This window comes from Embiotoca jacksoni, unplaced genomic scaffold (genome assembly GCF_022577435.1).
Source record: "Embiotoca jacksoni isolate LCO1_2020_lvr unplaced genomic scaffold, fEmbJac1.0.p SCAF_2, whole genome shotgun sequence".
In the NCBI taxonomy this organism is placed as follows: Eukaryota; Metazoa; Chordata; class Actinopteri; family Embiotocidae; genus Embiotoca; species Embiotoca jacksoni.
The window spans coordinates 6,127,588-6,144,997 of NW_027185340.1; the positions used below are offsets into that span (position 1 = coordinate 6,127,588).

At 43.4% G+C, this 17,410-nt stretch overlaps 1 protein-coding gene across 18 annotated transcripts in view; it reads left to right on the forward strand.

Annotated features, from left to right (window-relative positions):
* The window catches only part of mycbp2 (MYC binding protein 2), a 59,995-nt gene that overhangs the window by 17,889 nt on the left and 24,696 nt on the right, over positions 1 to 17,410 (forward strand). For 14 of the 18 annotated variants that reach the window (XM_069154217.1, XM_069154218.1, XM_069154223.1 and 11 more), the window contains exons 11-47: positions 3 to 79; positions 1,499 to 1,703; positions 1,828 to 1,992; positions 2,156 to 2,314; positions 2,410 to 2,614; positions 2,759 to 2,904; positions 4,567 to 4,677; positions 5,039 to 5,143; positions 6,656 to 6,775; positions 6,935 to 7,016; positions 7,118 to 7,235; positions 7,349 to 7,707; positions 7,945 to 8,117; positions 8,481 to 8,606; positions 8,866 to 8,993; positions 9,370 to 9,461; positions 9,571 to 9,705; positions 9,846 to 9,929; positions 10,035 to 10,131; positions 10,219 to 10,411; positions 10,722 to 10,996; positions 11,107 to 11,328; positions 11,521 to 11,712; positions 12,839 to 13,045; positions 13,182 to 13,319; positions 13,463 to 13,641; positions 13,728 to 13,870; positions 13,967 to 14,067; positions 14,160 to 14,378; positions 14,483 to 14,705; positions 15,411 to 15,529; positions 15,676 to 15,763; positions 15,874 to 15,923; positions 16,030 to 16,202; positions 16,412 to 16,556; positions 16,696 to 16,902; positions 17,330 to 17,385. In XM_069154217.1, coding sequence (XP_069010318.1) covers positions 3 to 79; positions 1,499 to 1,703; positions 1,828 to 1,992; positions 2,156 to 2,314; positions 2,410 to 2,614; positions 2,759 to 2,904; positions 4,567 to 4,677; positions 5,039 to 5,143; positions 6,656 to 6,775; positions 6,935 to 7,016; positions 7,118 to 7,235; positions 7,349 to 7,707; positions 7,945 to 8,117; positions 8,481 to 8,606; positions 8,866 to 8,993; positions 9,370 to 9,461; positions 9,571 to 9,705; positions 9,846 to 9,929; positions 10,035 to 10,131; positions 10,219 to 10,411; positions 10,722 to 10,996; positions 11,107 to 11,328; positions 11,521 to 11,712; positions 12,839 to 13,045; positions 13,182 to 13,319; positions 13,463 to 13,641; positions 13,728 to 13,870; positions 13,967 to 14,067; positions 14,160 to 14,378; positions 14,483 to 14,705; positions 15,411 to 15,529; positions 15,676 to 15,763; positions 15,874 to 15,923; positions 16,030 to 16,202; positions 16,412 to 16,556; positions 16,696 to 16,902; positions 17,330 to 17,385 — 5,617 coding nt within the window. The remainder of the gene's footprint in view (positions 1 to 2; positions 80 to 1,498; positions 1,704 to 1,827; positions 1,993 to 2,155; positions 2,315 to 2,409; positions 2,615 to 2,758; positions 2,905 to 4,566; positions 4,678 to 5,038; positions 5,144 to 6,655; positions 6,776 to 6,934; positions 7,017 to 7,117; positions 7,236 to 7,348; positions 7,708 to 7,944; positions 8,118 to 8,480; positions 8,607 to 8,865; positions 8,994 to 9,369; positions 9,462 to 9,570; positions 9,706 to 9,845; positions 9,930 to 10,034; positions 10,132 to 10,218; positions 10,412 to 10,721; positions 10,997 to 11,106; positions 11,329 to 11,520; positions 11,713 to 12,838; positions 13,046 to 13,181; positions 13,320 to 13,462; positions 13,642 to 13,727; positions 13,871 to 13,966; positions 14,068 to 14,159; positions 14,379 to 14,482; positions 14,706 to 15,410; positions 15,530 to 15,675; positions 15,764 to 15,873; positions 15,924 to 16,029; positions 16,203 to 16,411; positions 16,557 to 16,695; positions 16,903 to 17,329; positions 17,386 to 17,410) is intronic. The other 4 variants (XM_069154219.1, XM_069154235.1, XM_069154222.1 and 1 more) reach the window with 3 other exon arrangements.

Genomic DNA, 17,410 nt, shown 5'->3' on the forward strand with positions numbered 1-17,410 from the left:
AGGCACAGGCTTTGATGAAGAAGCAGCGTTGCTTGGAGCAGGCAGGGAGTTTGCTCTGATGAAAACTGCCTCGGGAAAGGTGAGAGTGGTGGTGTGTCTAAAATGTTTAACCAAAAATGAAAGCTCGCACAGCTTCAGCTGCTGAGCTTAAGTGCTTTTGTCTTGCTAATGACAGATCACACATTTTAGAGGGCAAACCTGTGTTGTAGAAAGCTACATGTTTTCTCCCCTCACAGTGACCACATGAAGCTCATCGTACTACATTAACATTCCCGTTGTTCATAACATCTGTATATAGTTAGCCACAGTCAGATTTTCCAAGACCAGGCTGCATTAGGCCTTATAGTAAGACATGTTTTATGTTTTAGAAATATGTGGTTTCCCTTTTAGCTCAATTGTCTTAAATATCTAGAATTATTGTGGGTTTTTTTTGTGCTCTGGACCCAGCCCTTGTTAATGGTTAAATGCGTGCATAAGGCCTATAAAGTGGCATCCCTGCTTAATTTACCGCATGTCGTCAGAGTATTTCCCCCAGCTAAGCAAAGGCTCTTGCCTTCAGTGCAATGTCAGCTTCCTGGGAAACACAGCAGAGGACACTGCATTTACCAGCATTTGGATACAAGTAGAAACCCAAACATAAAACAGTATTAACACAAATTTTTAAAAAAGGTAGATGAAACATCCTAAATATTGTGTTTGACTCTGTTAAACAGCAGGATCTTTGTAAACTAGCAAAGTAAGGGCCCTGTCCCTGTTCTGGTACAATGCTTTGTTGAATTTTTTTTTTTTTTTTTTTCACATTTATCACATATTATCTAAATGAGAGCAGAACTATGTAGGTGGTTTGGGGTGTGTTGCAGGGTGTGGCTGTTTGTGCCTTTTACTGTAGGTGTGGTGCAGTGCGCTTCTTTTGTAGATAGCAGTCTAGGGCAGTCGCCTGTTGCACATTTCAATGTCTGCGTTGAGGCCTAATCTCGCGCCGCACTTTATCTACAGATTACCTGAACACACACCAGCTGGATGGGTAAAAATAGGAGCAACCGACTTGTATCTTGGCACAAAGTTCTCTCATCACTTGAACTGGACATTTGGGCAGGGGCATGTGATATTATAGACAAATGTCAAAGGCCCGCTGGTTATGGCTTACAAGCTATTATCCACTTAATAAAAGTCAGATGATTTGAGTTGTTGAAATTCTCTCAACTCTTGAAGCAGACTGGACGTGTATCACCACACGTCCTTCTAAAGCATAGAAATGGGCCAAGACTGTTTTCACACTGACAAAAGCTGGGCATCGAAAGCACAGGGTCCTCCCTTCATTTCTTAAAAAGCATTTTTTGGCACAGTGGGCATCCTGCCACAAAGGCTAAACTTTTGTTTAGGCACAGTCCAACAACACGCACGCAGGTACACACAATAGATGCTCAACTCTTCAGAAATGTCCACTAATACTGTCATCTGGCGTGCGTTTGAACATCTCTCCCCGTCTTTCTCTCAGATTTACTACACAGGGAAATACCAGAGCCTGGGCATAAAGCAGGGTGGCCCATCGGCAGGAAAGTGGGTAGAATTGCCCGTCACAAAGTCGCCGAAGATTATGCAGTTCTCAGTCGGCCATGATGGATCTCATGCGCTGCTGGTAGCTGAGGATGGAAGTGTGTTCTTTACTGGCTCGGCCAGCAAAGGAGAGGATGGGGAGTCCAGTAAGACCTTTTCAAATTATCTGCAAACATTCGACAACTTATTCTCGTCAGTCTTTGTTCAACTCTGAATCAAAGCCAACCAAGTTGAAGAACGAAAGGTGATGTCTGTTATTTTCCTTTGCAGCTAAAAGTCGCAGACAGCCCAAGCCGTACAAGCCCAAGAAGATGATCAAATTAGAGACCAAGACAGCTGTTTATACAGCGTGCAACAATGGCAGCAGCAGCATCGTCACCAAGGATGGAGAGCTCTACATGTTTGGCAAAGATGCTATTTACAGTGACAGCACCTGTGAGTTGACAGGGACAGAGCTCTTTCAAGTCCTCAGCTCCGGGGATATTTTTTTCTGAGATATTTTAGGAGTTTCTTGCCATCGTCTGCTTTAATTTGATAAAAACAGATTCAAGACTTTGTAATTATTCATATTTACTTTTGAAACCTTTTCTCCTCACAGGCCAGGTGACAGACCTCAAAGGGCACTTTGTAACTCAGGTTGCCATGGGTAAGGCTCATACATGTGTCCTGACCAAGAATGGTGAAGTGTGGACCTTTGGAGTGAACAACAAAGGCCAGTGTGGTAGAGACACTGGAGCCATGAGCCAGGCAGGGAAAGGTGAGCCGACAATAACATACTCTATATGGAGACTTGCATTGGCTTTGTGCTCTGCCCAGTCTGATGGCGTTCCTGTGTATGCGTATTTGTTGTAGCGTTTGGTGTGGAGAGTATGGCCACAGCCATGGATGAAGACCTGGAGGATGAGCTGGAGGAGAAGGAAGAGAAGAGCATGATGTGCCAGCCAGGCATGCACAAGTGGAAGTTGGACCAGTGCATGGTTTGCACGGTGTGTGGAGACTGCACAGGCTACGGTGCCAGCTGTGTCAGTAGTGGACGGCCAGATAGAGTACCAGGAGGGTAAGTCACGACAAGTGGAAGGGGTGAAGATTGTATCTGTACAGAATTTGTGTGGAACCCAAAACTCATTTTAACCACTACGTGGCTAAATTGTATATCATATTCTAAATATTTTTTCTGTCTGTGTATTTGTCTGTCGATCAGTATCTGTGGTTGTGGGTCTGGAGAGTCTGGCTGTTCAGCATGTGGCTGCTGCAAGGCCTGTGCCAGGGAGCTGGATGGTCAGGAGGCCAGGCAGAGAGGCATCTTTGATGCTGTGAAGGAGATGATTCCATTGGACCTGCTGCTAGGTATGCCAACTGAAACCTTGTATGAATTATGCATGCACAACGACAAACGCAAGGAAGTAGGTCTTGGGCACACTGACAGTGGACGTCTTCCAATCACACATGCAATATTTTTTCATGTATGTGTAGCACTGCAAAGTGTAAAGCGGATGGGAGAAATGGAATATAGATGAGAGGGTATGCAGATTAACCAATACACACTCAGCATGTCACATTACTGGTCTCATCGCTCTGAAATGGCTGTGCCAATCACAGTGACACACAGATACATTTGCAGAAAAAAGCAGGTGGTCCTGGTTTTTATTTTATTTTTACAATGATGATCAAAATTCTTTATAAAAAATGACGAAGAAGCTGTTCATGTGTAGGATTTTCATCAGTTGGATGCTATTTCAATTTTAATTCCGCTGTATCTTGAATTCGAAACATTATTCCATAAATTGTGACAGCAGCACCTGCATCATTAAACATGTCCAGATTTAACATGAAACTCCACATTTCTTAAAAAAGACAGTTTGAACGGAGTCAGTGACAAACAGGACTGATGAGCCACTTTAATTTGCCATCCTCCAACAAAATGCCAAGTCGTAATGGACCGGTCTGATGAGAGGTTATTCTGCAGCAGCCTGGTGTCATTTCAAGGTGATTTAGTCAAGGTAAACACAGTGGATCACACTGTTCAATGGCTCAACAGTGGCAGTTATCTAATTAGAAACTGTAGTTTTGTCAACTCTGTCCTGCTGCTCTCAGATGTCTGCAGGGATTTAATGAGCGGATGAAAAAGGTATTTATAAAGTTACGATTAGTAGGTGCTGTAAAAATACCTCTTTTTGAAAGATAGATAAATAGTGTTCCTGCTTTAACCATATTGATAATTTTTTGACAATGATTTAAACACATTTACTGGTTGGAGAGTGATTAATTTAAATAGTTTATTTGCACTGCTTACAATAATTATTCTGTCATTGCTGCTCACATCATTAGGTTTCTCTTGTGGCAGATTGACGCTTCAGAAACTGTCGTTCTCAGATGTCTCAGGGATTTTTCCATCAAAACACCAACAGCTCAGTTTGTGCTGCTTCATTTGAATGAACCTCCATTTACATAGTTAAAAACAACATGAAACAGTTTGAGTTCTACTTGCGCTGTTCGTTGTGCCTTCATAAAAATAGGGCTGTTTGTGGCCCATCCTTATTGCATCACACAATATATTAATTTTAGCCGAATCACCACTCACATTGTGTTTACATGTCACTTAAAGCCACAATGTTTGTCAAATCATATGCATGTTAAAATCTCATGCACATATGTGATGTGATAGCAGCAGCAAAATGTTCTTCATATCCGTCTTGATACAGGGGGTGTGTGCTATATATCCTTCCGAGCTGTGCCAGCGCTGTGCTTGCGCTGCATATATCACACTGTCTGTTGCATTTGCTTGAACACAGTATTTCGCTAACGTGTCGTCGCTCATTCTGTGTTATAATCTTCGTGTTGTGCAGAGTCATTGCTTCTCCATCACGTCTCCATCATTCATTGATGTGTGTCTTGTTTTGTTCTGCTCTGCTTTGCCTTCCTTCCTCCTCCTTCTCCTCCTTCTCCTCCTCCTCCTCCTCCTGCATCCTATCTGGGCTGTCTGTACCTGCGGCCTTTTTGTGTTTTCAGCTGTGCCTGTCCCTCCCCCTCCAGGAGTGAACATCGAGGAGCACATTCAGATCCGTCAGGAGGAGAAACGACAGAGGATCAACCGCCGGCATAGGTTGGAGGAGGGAAGAGGTATGGATCCGAGCTAGACAGGCGGAAACCCGTGTTCAGGGAAGAACTGTGTGTTTTTTTTGGGATACGGAGAGATTTCTGTGGTAGACCATTCAACATAGCCACAGGCAGACTTGTGGCAACTGGGATGGGAGTAATGAATTGGCTAAAACTACAAACAGTATGTCCATCTCGTTTTAATTTCAGATTACTTTCCGGTGTTGTGCTTTGGTGACTTCCCCCTTGCTTGTGTCTATATAATTTTTCAGTGTGTGTGTGTGTGTGTGTGTGCGTGTGCGCATTGTTGTGGTGTAGCATTATCATGTGTTCTTTCCCATTTGTGAGCATTGTGCATGCATGTGAAAGTTTCTTTCTCCCCCAGGCCCCCTTGTTTTTCCTGGTCCCATTTTTATGAACCAGCGTGAGCAGGCCCTAGCCAGAATAAGACCCCTTCAGGCACTAAGGCATAAACGGGACAAGCACAAAGGTACTACGGTCTTCACTAACTCAACGGGTGCAGAGACACCCCTTTTGACTCACCTCCCAATCTGGCTGTCCCGCCCACCTCTCCTCTTACTCTCTGAAGGCAGGACTGTTATGTGGTCCTCAGCTCTCATGGTAACAAACAATGCAGCCTGCTGGCTCACTGTGACTCAGGGGGAAAATGACCGCATAGTTTTTAGACTCTGTTAAAGACCACTCTCATCAGGCTGATTACCTTTTAAATTGGATTAATTTAATCTTGCATTAATTCATTTAAAACTGGAAGAAAAGACCGAGAAACTATAAACTTTTGATCTGTTTTGCCAATTTATTTTCTGGTTTAAGTGATTCTAATCCTTGCAGTAGGATGTATGCTTTGCCAACTTTAGACAGAAGTAGAGATCAATGTCCTTGTTTAAAAATTGGAGTTGTGAAGAAGTATATTTTCTTTTTTATACAAAGAAACCAAGACAATCCTACAGAAGACACGATAACGTAACTGTTACAGCTTTTATTATTCAGGGAACTGCTGCTGTTGTAAGTTTTCTGTCTGGTTTGAGACTTCTGCTGGACGTTACTGTTTGGGCCTGATTTTTGGTGCCTGCTTTAAGGACTCTGTGCCCTTGTTGCTCATCTCCTAAACACGTATATTCTGGGAACATTCTCGACTCGCACTGGGGCAACAATGATGACACTGTATCGTATTTCGGAAGAGCAGGTGGTTTCCTCTTTACTGTCATTTAAGGAACTGACGCTACTATTCTTTGCTTTATAACTTTGCTTTGTAGAACCGTTCACTGTAGTTCTTGCAAAGTTGTAAGGCGGGGTTGTTTTTTGGGTCCATGCTTGGATCTTGAGCATCTTTCTTCATGGTTTAACAGTCATGAATGAATCCACACCACTGGCAATACTGTTGTTCCTGTTCTTCCCTAAGAGCACTTCTTTGCACTCACCAACTTTGCGAGTTATGTCCATGAGCTAAACTGTCAACACTACCCTTTGGATATTTGGGCCATGAGCCAGGGAATATTTAGTTTACATTTAGTGGGAATTATTGAAATCCAAAGCTGCTATCTCATCTGACTGACATCGGTTACAGAGGTAAACCACAATGAACTGGTTCCTGGTCCAAAAAAGTCTTGATGGTCATTATGTTTACTGTAATGCATGGTGCACTGTCCAACTTTATCCACTCACACAACACTACGATGGCCTCTTGCAGGGCTCAGGATAAACCAGACTCACTTTTCCTCATTGAACTTAGACGTAAAAAAAAATTAATCTGTAATAGGACTGGTTGCCAAAAGCCTTTGTTATAGAGGTGTTAGTCCCTCCTTTCTATTTTAGCATGCCTCCTCCTGTTTTTCTCCCCGTTTTCTTTCGAGCCCTCTTTTACTTCCAGCTCTGTTTTCCAGGACTGTGCAGAGACGTCCCCCTCGGCGGTCTAAAGCTGCTGCTAAACTTCACTCTATCCGTTCTCTACTCAAATGTGCTGACTTTAGTGTTTGCCTCGTAGACGGCAGCAGTGAGCGCGGAGAGAAGGATGCCAGCAAAATTACCACCTACCCCCCAGGGGCAGTGAGATTTGACTGCGAGCTGCGAGCTGTGCAGGTCAGCTGCGGGTTTCACCACTCAGGTAGGTTCTTTTCCCTCATGGTTGCTTCTGGTCTGTCACTGAATTTGCGTTGTTTGCACAATGTTTCAAGAATATTTTTGAAGCTACCCACAAGAGTGGCCTTGACCTTGAAGAAAAGAAATTGAGGAAGTTAACAGTCATGATTATGTTGGTTTACAGTGGTGCTGATGGAGAACGGAGATGTGTACTCGTTTGGTTATGGCCAACATGGGCAGCTTGGACATGCAGATGTCAACTCCAGGTACTTTGCTGATTAAGTTAACGTGATGCATTTTCATATGAACACAATTAGTTTAAATATATTAAAATAAAATACAACCAAAAATATTTTTTTCTTTCTAGGGGCTCCCCAACTCTGGTGCAGGCCCTTCCAGGTCCGAGTGTCCAGGTCACAGCAGGCAGTAACCACACAGCCGTTCTCCTCATGGATGGGCAGGTCTTCACATTTGGCAGCTTCTCGGTGAGAAAAACATTTATGATACAATCTGTGAAAACTGTTTTTTCAAAGACTACAGATGTCTTTTAATCTTTGAGTCGAAAACTTGAGTGTTATTATGTTTCCTCTCTTTCCAGAAAGGGCAGTTGGGCCGACCCATCCTGGACATGCCCTACTGGAATGCCAAGCCATCACCGATGCCTAATATTGGTGCCAAATATGGACGAAAGGCGACGTGGATCGGTGCCAGCGGGGACCAGACGTTCCTGCGGATCGATGAGGCTCTTATCAACTCCCATGTCCTATCTACTTCGGAGATCTTTGCCAGCAAACACATCATTGGCCTTGTGCCCTCCTCTGTGTCCGAGCCACCTCCTTTTAAATGCTTGTTGATCAACAAAATGGATGGAAGCTGCAGAACCTTCAATGACTCTGAGCAGGAGGACCTGCAGGGATTTGGCCTGTGTTTGGACCCTGTGTATGATGTCATATGGAGGTCAGTCCAAGGACTATGTAGAGGAATACACTGGAACATGTTGGTTTAATTACTGTTAACCATGCGTTTGTATAATTTAATATTCCATTTATCTCTCAGGGTTAATTATCAGAATTCATCCCTAGGTTTAAAGATTTAATTAAACTCTTCTGTAGATAAGATTGTATTTTTCTTTTTTACTAATTCTTAATCCTTTCCTGGTATCATTCCTGTCCTTTGCTCTCTGTGTGTGTCCAGGTTCCTGCCAGCATCAAGAGAGATGTGGTGCTACAATGCTGTGATAGCTGATGCCAGGATGCCCTCTGTAACAGATCTACAGTCCCGCTGTAGCATCCTCAGTCCAGAGCTCGCGCTGCCTTCAGGATCACACGCAACCACCACTCGCTCTCACGGGGCGCTACACATCCTTGGTAATCTTGTTTGCTAGCCATTTAGCAACGGTGTCATAAGGCTTATATGCCACATGCATTTTTTGTAAATGTCTAATGTACATGATTACTACAACACAAATGACGTAGACATCACACAGGAAAAAGGAAGTGAAACCTCCAATCAAAATGGTGATCAATATAAGTTGTTTGAGATATTGTTCTACGTTTGTTTTATAAGACATCTGTGGCTTCTTACGTTTTAGATTACCAGCTGTTGTCAAATTTTTCATAGAAAACTGACTTGAACGTAGCCAGACATGATGCGTTTGCATGACTGTTGTGAAAATTTTTGTTGGTTGTCATTCATTATTAAATAGGAAGTATACTGCGGTTTTCTCTTAGGGTGCCTGGATACATTAGCGGTCATGCAGGAGCTGAAAATGGGCGTAGCCAGCGCGGAGGAGGAAACTCAGGCAGTGATGAAGGTCTATTCCAAGGAGGACTACAGCGTCGTGAACCGCTTCGAGAGTTAGTGGGCTCTTTGTATATAATACATTACAAGGAGATGGGACATACCTTGGACTATTAAATGCTTGAATTAATGTTCTCACAATAACAAGCTAGATAACGTTTTATGTTTTTAGTCAAAGCTGCTTAATATGTAATATTCAGTTCACATGAGCTAATTATCTGTCTTAGTAAACAGCCAAATAAATTGTCATAATGGATAAACAACTGAGCTTCTTTGTAGTGCGCATAGTCTTATTGAGCATGTGTGATGTTGTAGGTCACGGTGGTGGTTGGGGCTACTCAGCCCACTCTGTTGAGGCCATCCGCTTCTGTGCTGATGCGGACATCCTGCTGGGTGGGCTTGGCCTGTTCGGGGGACGAGGGGAGTACACTGCCAAGATCAAGGTGTGCAGTCCTTTCACGCATTTTTAAAAGGAGACATTTTTTTTTCAATTTTTGATTTGTTTGTGGTTGACTGAAAGTACTTTTTCATCTGTAATCCTATTCTTTTGTGATTTGCTTTATACCAGGACTGACATTTAATCCATAGCCTGTGTTGAAATATTATTCAGTTTATGCTGCAAATATTACAAGATATTTTGCAGAAACACAAAATGAGTAAAAAGCTGAATGCAGAGCTGGAATAATTTACATTGTAATAGATAAGCTTCCTAAAATTAATGAAGTACCACTTGAGGATAAGACGGATTTAATTAAGTGGGATCCTTGTTATAAATTATAAACGTTTACAGAATATGAATCCACTTGTGTTGTTGTGCAGCTGTTTGAGCTGGGACCTGACGGGGGTGACCATGAGACAGACGGTGATCTGCTGGCGGAGACAGATGTACTGGCTTATGACTGTGCTGCCAGGTACACTTGTGTCTATGTTTATCATGTGAAAATGGTGTTTCTCTCATGTTCCCGAAGCTATTTTTGGAAAGAAAAAAAGTGATCTTCATTTGTGTCTCTTTATTTTTAGGGAGAAATATGCTATGATGTTTGATGAGCCAGTGTTGCTGCAGCTTGGCTGGTGGTATGTGGCGTGGGCCCGAGTGTCTGGTCCCAGCAGTGACTGTGGTTCCCATGGACAGGCTACCATCACTACTGATGACGGGTAAAAATAATTTACAATCTAGGGAATGAATCAATACATCTTACATTTTCTTTCAAATGTCTCCATTTGTCTCATTACATGTTAATATTTAAAGGACAGTATTAGTCACACCTGTCTTGATTTGTCTTTTTCCTTTTTAGTGTGGTCTTTCAGTTCAAAAGCTCCAAGAAGTCAAACAACGGCACTGATGTTAATGCTGGTCAAATACCTCAGCTGCTTTACAGGCAAGTGAAATACCTTACATTTAGTTCAAAGTGATGCGGGCCTGTTCTGTCTGGAGGCTCGTCAAGTAAATGATTTTGATTTTTCCTTTTATGTTTTAACATCAGGCTTCCTTCAAATGATGGCAATGCATCTAAAGGAAAACAACAGACCAGTGAACCAGTCCATATCCTCAAGCGCTCCTTCGCCCGTACAGTCTCAGTGGTAAGTACAGTCTCTATGTTTTGAATACTTTTTTAAAATTTTAATTTAAAGAGCTGTGTATGACCCTGTGTGACTGTGTATCTGTAGGAGTGTTTTGAATCTTTGCTGAGTATCCTTCACTGGAGCTGGACCACCTTGGTTTTGGGTGTGGAGGAGCTGCGGGGGCTGAAGGGTTTCCAGTACACAGCCACCCTGCTGGACCTGGAGAGACTGCGTTTTGTTGGCACATGCTGCCTCCGCCTGCTCAGGGTCTACATCTGTGAGATCTTCCCCATTGCTGGTAGGAACACGCAGAACTTAAACAGCTCTTTATCACTGACAGGATGGCTCTTTTTTGCAACAAGAAATTCACTCTCCTACTCAAACTACTACTTGATATTACATGACTAACCAAACTAGTCAAATACCTTAATACTTATAAAACATCTAAAAGGTGAATAAATAAAGCAGTTATGGTGCTTTTTCCTCTTCAGTTGTTTAGGTAAGTTGCAGGAAGTGTTTATTTCAAAAAATCAATTTCATTTGAACTATGTTGTCTTCTGTTCCTATATCGAATTGTTCTTCTTTTCTATCCGTTGTTTGATTTTTAGCCAGCGCCAAAGCTGTGGTGGAGGAGTCGAGCAAGCTGGCAGAGTGCGTGGGAAAGACACGCAGTCTGCTGAAGAAGATCCTGTCCGAAGGCATGGACAACTGCCTGACCAAGCTGGACAACGACCCCCAGGGTTACTTGTCTCAGCCTCTCACCCTGCTAGAAGCTGTGCTGCAGGAGTGCCACAACACCTTCACTGCCTGCTTCCACTCCTTCTACCCAACCCCAGCTCTGCAGTGGGCTTGCCTCTGTGATCTGCTCAACTGCCTGGACCAGGTAGGATGATTCCATACTACTTGTAAAGCAGTTGGATTAAATAAATAAGCAAGAGTTTTAATGACAGACACCAAAATCAGACTTTCATTATTGTTCTCCCTGTATCTCAGGACATTGCCGAAGCCAATTTTCGCACATCCAGCAGCCGTCTGCTGGCAGCCGTAATGTCAGCCCTGTGTAACACCTCTGTGAAGTTGACATCCATCCTGCCTATTGCATATGATGGCGAAGTTCTGCTGCGTTCGCTGGTCAAACAAGTCAGCACAGAGAATGACTCTGCCCTTGCTCACCGTTTCCCCCTGCTGGTGGCCCACATGGAGAAACTAAGCCATGTGAGTTTCTGGGACTTCTTTGACATCATTTGCACCTCCAAAACTAGTGCTTATGGGGGCAGTCAGTGACCCAAGAAATGTTACTAAATGAGAGCATGGTTGTATTTAACAGTTATTCTCAACACATGATAATGGTCACAGCTAATTTAGTGAAAAATTAAATACGAAATGTGTCTTCTGTCTTACTCCTAGACTGAGGAGAACCTGATGGGCATGACCAGTTTCCGTGAAGTACTGGAGAAAATGCTGGTGATTGTGGTGCTGCCAGTGAGGAAGAGTTTGAGGAAGGAGGTGGAGCTGTTCTCTCCACACCTGGTCTCCAACACCTGTGGCCTGCTGGCCTCAATTGTCTCTGAGCTTACTGCCTCCGCCCTGGGCTCTGAGGTAACACACTTATACTTACTACTACTCACGCAACACACGAGATGCCTGTAAGCGAAGGCTGAAGGGCTTGTCTTTGGCACACACTTAATCATCATGATCTCTTTGTGTGCTCTTGTCGAACTCTGTTTTCAGAAACAGAACTGTCATCCATTATTACTTTTTTTTTTTTTAACGTTTGTTGTCTCTGGCCTGGGCTTCCACATTGTAATAATTTTTGTCTGTCACATACATTGTTGTTTGCCAAACAGCTTGGATCACAATTGTGTCCACCCCCAAATCTGCTTAAATCAGAACGGTCACAGTACAGCTTTATAGGTTTTAGTTGAGATCTGTCACTGAGACCATGCCCTTCTACATTCCTCTTCTTATCTGTTTACTGAATGCTCCGTTGTTATTGAAGTAACTTTTCACAGTGACAGACATGGTGCCTTTACTGTTGCCAGAAAACAGTAACATAAAGGTGCCCCTTTTGTGTTTTCTGTATTGTCTTCACGATATGCTGAGTCATTAAGTGGGAGAGGCCGATGTCTGTCGCCCTCCCTCTCTCACACTTTATTTAATTATCATCACTTTCTCTGTTCATATCCGTGTACTGCAGTCAGGACTCCAGCTCTTGTTACCATAGTAACGTCACTTGACGGCAGCCTTCGACACCACTGTTTTTCTCCCCAGTCTGTTGTCACGGTAACACCTCTTCCTCCCCAGAGCACCTGGAGGGTTGCTATTGCAGCTGTGTCTAGCTCTCTGTAGTCAGCACACAGATATAAATAGCAGTATTTCTTATTACCTAATACATGCCAAGCATGAGATGACATGAGACATTGTTTCAGTTAATTGCATTTTATATAATAGAGGTCAACCATTTGTCTAAATAACATGCATAACTGGCCTTCACCTTTAGATATGTATTATTTGTACAGCAATATCTGATATGCACTGCACTTTTAATGTTTTAGCCTTAATATTGCCCCCTTGTGGTATACATACAAATTTTTGAGTACAGTAATAGTGATTTGTTTTCATAAAATGTGGGTATTCCTTGTCAAATTTGCTCATTAACCCTGTGTGGTTATGTATTACTTTTGCAATGTGTGGCTACATTTGTTGGTGTGTATGGGTTTTTCAGGTTGATGGGCTTAACTCGCTTCACTCCGTGAAAGCATCTCCGAACCGCTTCACCAAAACCAGCCAGGGCCGCAGTTGGAACACGGGCAATGGCTCTCCGGATGCCATCTGTCTGACAGTGGATAAGCCAGGCATTGTGCTAGTAGGCGTCTGCGTCTATGGAGGAGGGGGTATACATGAATATGAACTGGAGGTGCTGGCTGATGACGTAAGTGATCATAAATCATTTTTCACTTTTTTCACTTTTTTTTTTCTTTTCCATAATTACTGTGTTTTGCTGTTTCTTGACCAGTTTTCAATTAGCCCATTTTTTTTTTTTAAACTTCTGCTCACTCATCCTTCAGGCGCAGACAGAGCACCCAGGGGACTCTGCACATTCTCACAGGTGGACGTCTCTGGAGCTGGTGAAGGGCACCTACAGCACTGATGATTCTCCCAGTGATATTGCTGAGATTCGCCTGGACAAGGCTGTGCCACTCAAGGTACATAAGCTCTCCACAGATTAATATGTGTTTAGTTTGCTATCAAGATACGAAGATCTTTAACTACTAACTTTCCCCAGTCTCGTGCTGCTGTAGTTGTGGTTAAAATGTGTAACTTTCTGAATTAATTTATTCTGTTGCAGGAAGGGGTGAAGTATGCTGTCCGATTACGAAACTACGGCAGCCGGACGGCGAATGGGGACGGAGGCATGACCACAGTGCAGTGCTCTGATGGTGTGTCTTTCACCTTCAGCACCTGCAGCTTAAGTAGTAATGGGACGAACCAGACCAGAGGACAGATCCCACAGATTCTCTACTACAGGTATGCACAAAGCCAGCACTTTCTCATATTTCATATCGGAAGTATTTGTTTTTGTTTTCTGACTTGAGTTTATGTTGTGGCTGAAGGAGTGAGTATGACGGGGACCTCCAGTCTCAGCTGCTGAGCAAAGCCAATGAGGAGGACAAAAACTGTAGCAGAGCTCTGTCTGTGGTCAGCGCTGTGGTCAGAGCTGCAAAGGACCTCCTTCACAGGGCATTTGCTGTTGATGGTAAGCACAGCATTGGTAATTGCTGTAGACACTCATGCTGAAACTGGATCTGTGCTACCTCTCTTCACTTTTATCTCTGTCCTGTCCGGTCTGCAGTGGATGATATTCCAGAGCTACTAAGTTCGTCCAGCCTGTTCTCGATGCTCCTGCCTCTTATCCTGGCCTACATCGGCCCCGTGGCTGCATCTGTACCTAAGGTAAGTTCAAACCAGGACAGTAAATCCTCCATCTTGCGCCGCTAAACTGATGTGACTTATGTGTGGTAAAATGGCTCCCCTTCCTCCTCCAGGCTGCTGTTGAGGTCTTTGGACTTGTTCAAGAGTTGCTACCTGCTGTCTCTGCACTCAACCAAAAATATGCCCCGCCAACCTTCAACCCCAACCAGTCAACAGACAGCACCACTGGCAACCAGCCAGAGCAGGGCCTGTCAGCTTGTACCACCTCAAACCACTACTCTGTGATCGAGAGTGACCACCCTTACAAACAAGCTGGTGTCACTCAGTACAGGGTAAGGTCTCGTTATGCGTAGCAGCTGCTTCCAAAGCATCTGAGTAAGAGACACTTGTATCATTTACGTTGTAACTCTCCTCATTCTGTCTGATCTTTCCTCAGGTATCATTCCCAGACTGTGTTCGTTGGACCACCATTGAGTTTGATCCACAGTGTGGCACTGCACAGCCGGAGGACGTCCTGCGTCTGCTCATCCCCAGCCGAACGCTCCACCTGTCCAACCTAGGAGGGAAACCCTTGATCCACGACACCATCAACACCTGGACCGAACTCAAGAAGTTCTCGGGTGCATCAGGCTGGCCGACCACCGTCCTTGTGCTGCCAGGTAAGAAAAGGACGGCACTTTGACTTTAATTGGATGTACAGCTTCAAACAATATGACAGTGCTACTGCTTTGCAAAATTACAAAAAGTCCCAAAGGTCAAAAGCCAGAAGACTTGTAGACATAATCAGCCTTATGTAGAATCTAGTTAGAAACAGCTCACATTGCTTCCTATTTGTCTTTAATGCCACAAATTTACACTACATTTCAATGAACTGACAAGAATAGACACAAAAGTGGTATTATATAAATGACAAATAATAAATGTCCTTATTTTACTTACTACTTATATTCCTGACAGGGGAACTCGCTACAGGAATATCCCCAAAATGCCACAAAGGGCAGAAAGGCAGGGCCAATACATTGCTGGAAAAACAGGGACATGCATCTTCTGTATCAGGACTGTTTTTAAGCATGTTTATCACGAGAGCACTAACAGTATTTATGATAAAACTCATTGTATAAATAAGCTCTAATTATGTGGTGACACCACTGTAAATCCAACATCTATTCTTACAAGCCAGCTGTAGCTCATTCGTCGTAATTGCTCTCATATAGTTGGTGGTTTATTCCCCTTAATGATGCTTGACTGAGCCACCTGCCACATCAGGCAGCCATTAGTTTACCAATTATTATTTACAGAACTCTACCCAGATGTTGTTTTAGATTGCTCACTGTGTTTTTCTGCCCTTTCTGCTCTTCTTTCAGGAAACGAAGTTCTGTTTTCCCTGGAGACAGCCTCAGACTACGTGAAAGATGAGAAAGCTTGCTTCTATGGCTTCAAGTGTGTGGCTGTGGGATATGAATTCAACCCTGGTGCTGATGAGGTACAGACTCTCCTTTTGTCCTCTGTCTTTCTGGTTAATGGTCATTTCTATCTTGAGTCTCCTGATCTTGTGGTGAAACTGCGCTCTGTATTACGTTTATAAAATGTAAGAATAATCTTTCTGACTAAGCATTTTGGACATTTTAGGGTATCATCCAATTGGAGAAGGAGTTGGCCTACCTTGGCAGCGTGTGTGCTGCAGCTCTGATGAAGAAAGACCTGGCCCTCCCTATTGGTATGGAAAATAGTGCATAAGGATATTTGCAATGGCTTTTCCATGATACATTTTTCAATGTGATTTTAGTGACTCATTCATGTGTTTTCCTCATCTTTTTTTAATTCCAGGCAACGAATTGGAGGAGGACCTTGAGATTCTGGAGGAAGCCTCACTTCAAGTATGCCATCCTTAAAATGTATCTTTGTTCTTGTGAAAAGGATTATATTATATATTTCCTCAGCAGTCAACTTTTTTAGATTTGTATCTCCTGTGCCCTCAACCAGGTGTGTAAGGCCCACTCAGGGATCCTGGGGAAAGGCTTGGCCTTGTCTCACTCTCCCACCATCCTGGAGGCTCTGGAGGGTAATCTGCCCCTGCACCTTCAAACCAATGAGCACTCTTTCCTTGAGGATTTCATCACCTGTGTACAGACCTCAAGTGGAGGACGTCTGGCTAGGTATGTCGTTGCGCAGATCCAGACAGCTGTGGTTGTCTTCTAATAATCCTAGTTTAATATTACCTCACAAGAGCCAAGTAAGAAATGTGGAACATGTGAAAGTTGGAGATTGTATATTTGTTTTGGCCCTGCAGTTTAGGTTTTGGCTAGTATTTCCAGGCATCATTACAAATTAGATGTTTTCTACTCATTATTTTTCTTCCATCCAGGTGGCTGCAGCCAGACTCTTACGCAGACCCTCAGAAGACATCGCTGATTCTGAACAAAGATGATATTCGCTGTGGGTGGCCAACTACAGTGGTCGTACAGACCAAAGACCAGTATGGAGATGTGGTTCATGTTCCTAACATGAAGGTCAGGATAACTTCCAACAGAAATGAAATGCAATTTTGTCGTTAATGCCAACTCTCCGAAGTAGTTTATTAACGCTGTTGCTCGCTATTTTACCACTGTCAGACCTTTCTGACTTGTTTATTATCTGTTTCATGTCTAGGTGGAGGTAAAGGCTGTGCCTGTTTCACAAAAGAAGTCAATGCAGCAAGAGAACGTGAAGAAGCTGCAGCGGCTACCTGGAAGCTCTTCCCCTTCTTCCTCTGGCCCTGACCTGACCTTTGGGGGTCTGCCGATGCCCAAACTGGAGGCCACGTATGAGCCCATGATTGTGAAAGAAGCTCGATACATTGCTATTACCATGATGAAGGTCAGCATTGTGTAACTGGCACCTCACTCACTCTTTAACTCACTTGTCTACATTTAGTAGGGTACAGATTCTCCACAAGGGAGAGCTGTTTGCTCATTGTCGGATAGCTTGATGTGCAGTAGATGGATTTCTGTGCCACCGAAAAGAAAATGAAAGTATGAGATGTCTATATTGTCAGCTTTAGCAGCTGTGAAGTTTACGGGTGTGCTGCTTGTTGTTTGTACGTTTTGCAGTTTCAGATTTAACATTATGTGGCCTCTGCCTAGGTAAAATGAAGTCATGCAATTTTAATGCAATGAATCTTTATAAGAAAAGACTAACAGGGAATATAAACTAATGGCTGAACTTTAAAGAACCAATACACTTTAACTTTAAAGTACTGAAGATCTGCGATTGCCTTCATACTCCCTCTCTGTGTCTCTTTTAGGCATATGAAAACTACTCCTTTGAAGAGCTGCGCTTTGCCTCCCCCACCCCAAAGAGGTAAGCGAGATAATGCTGAAACAAA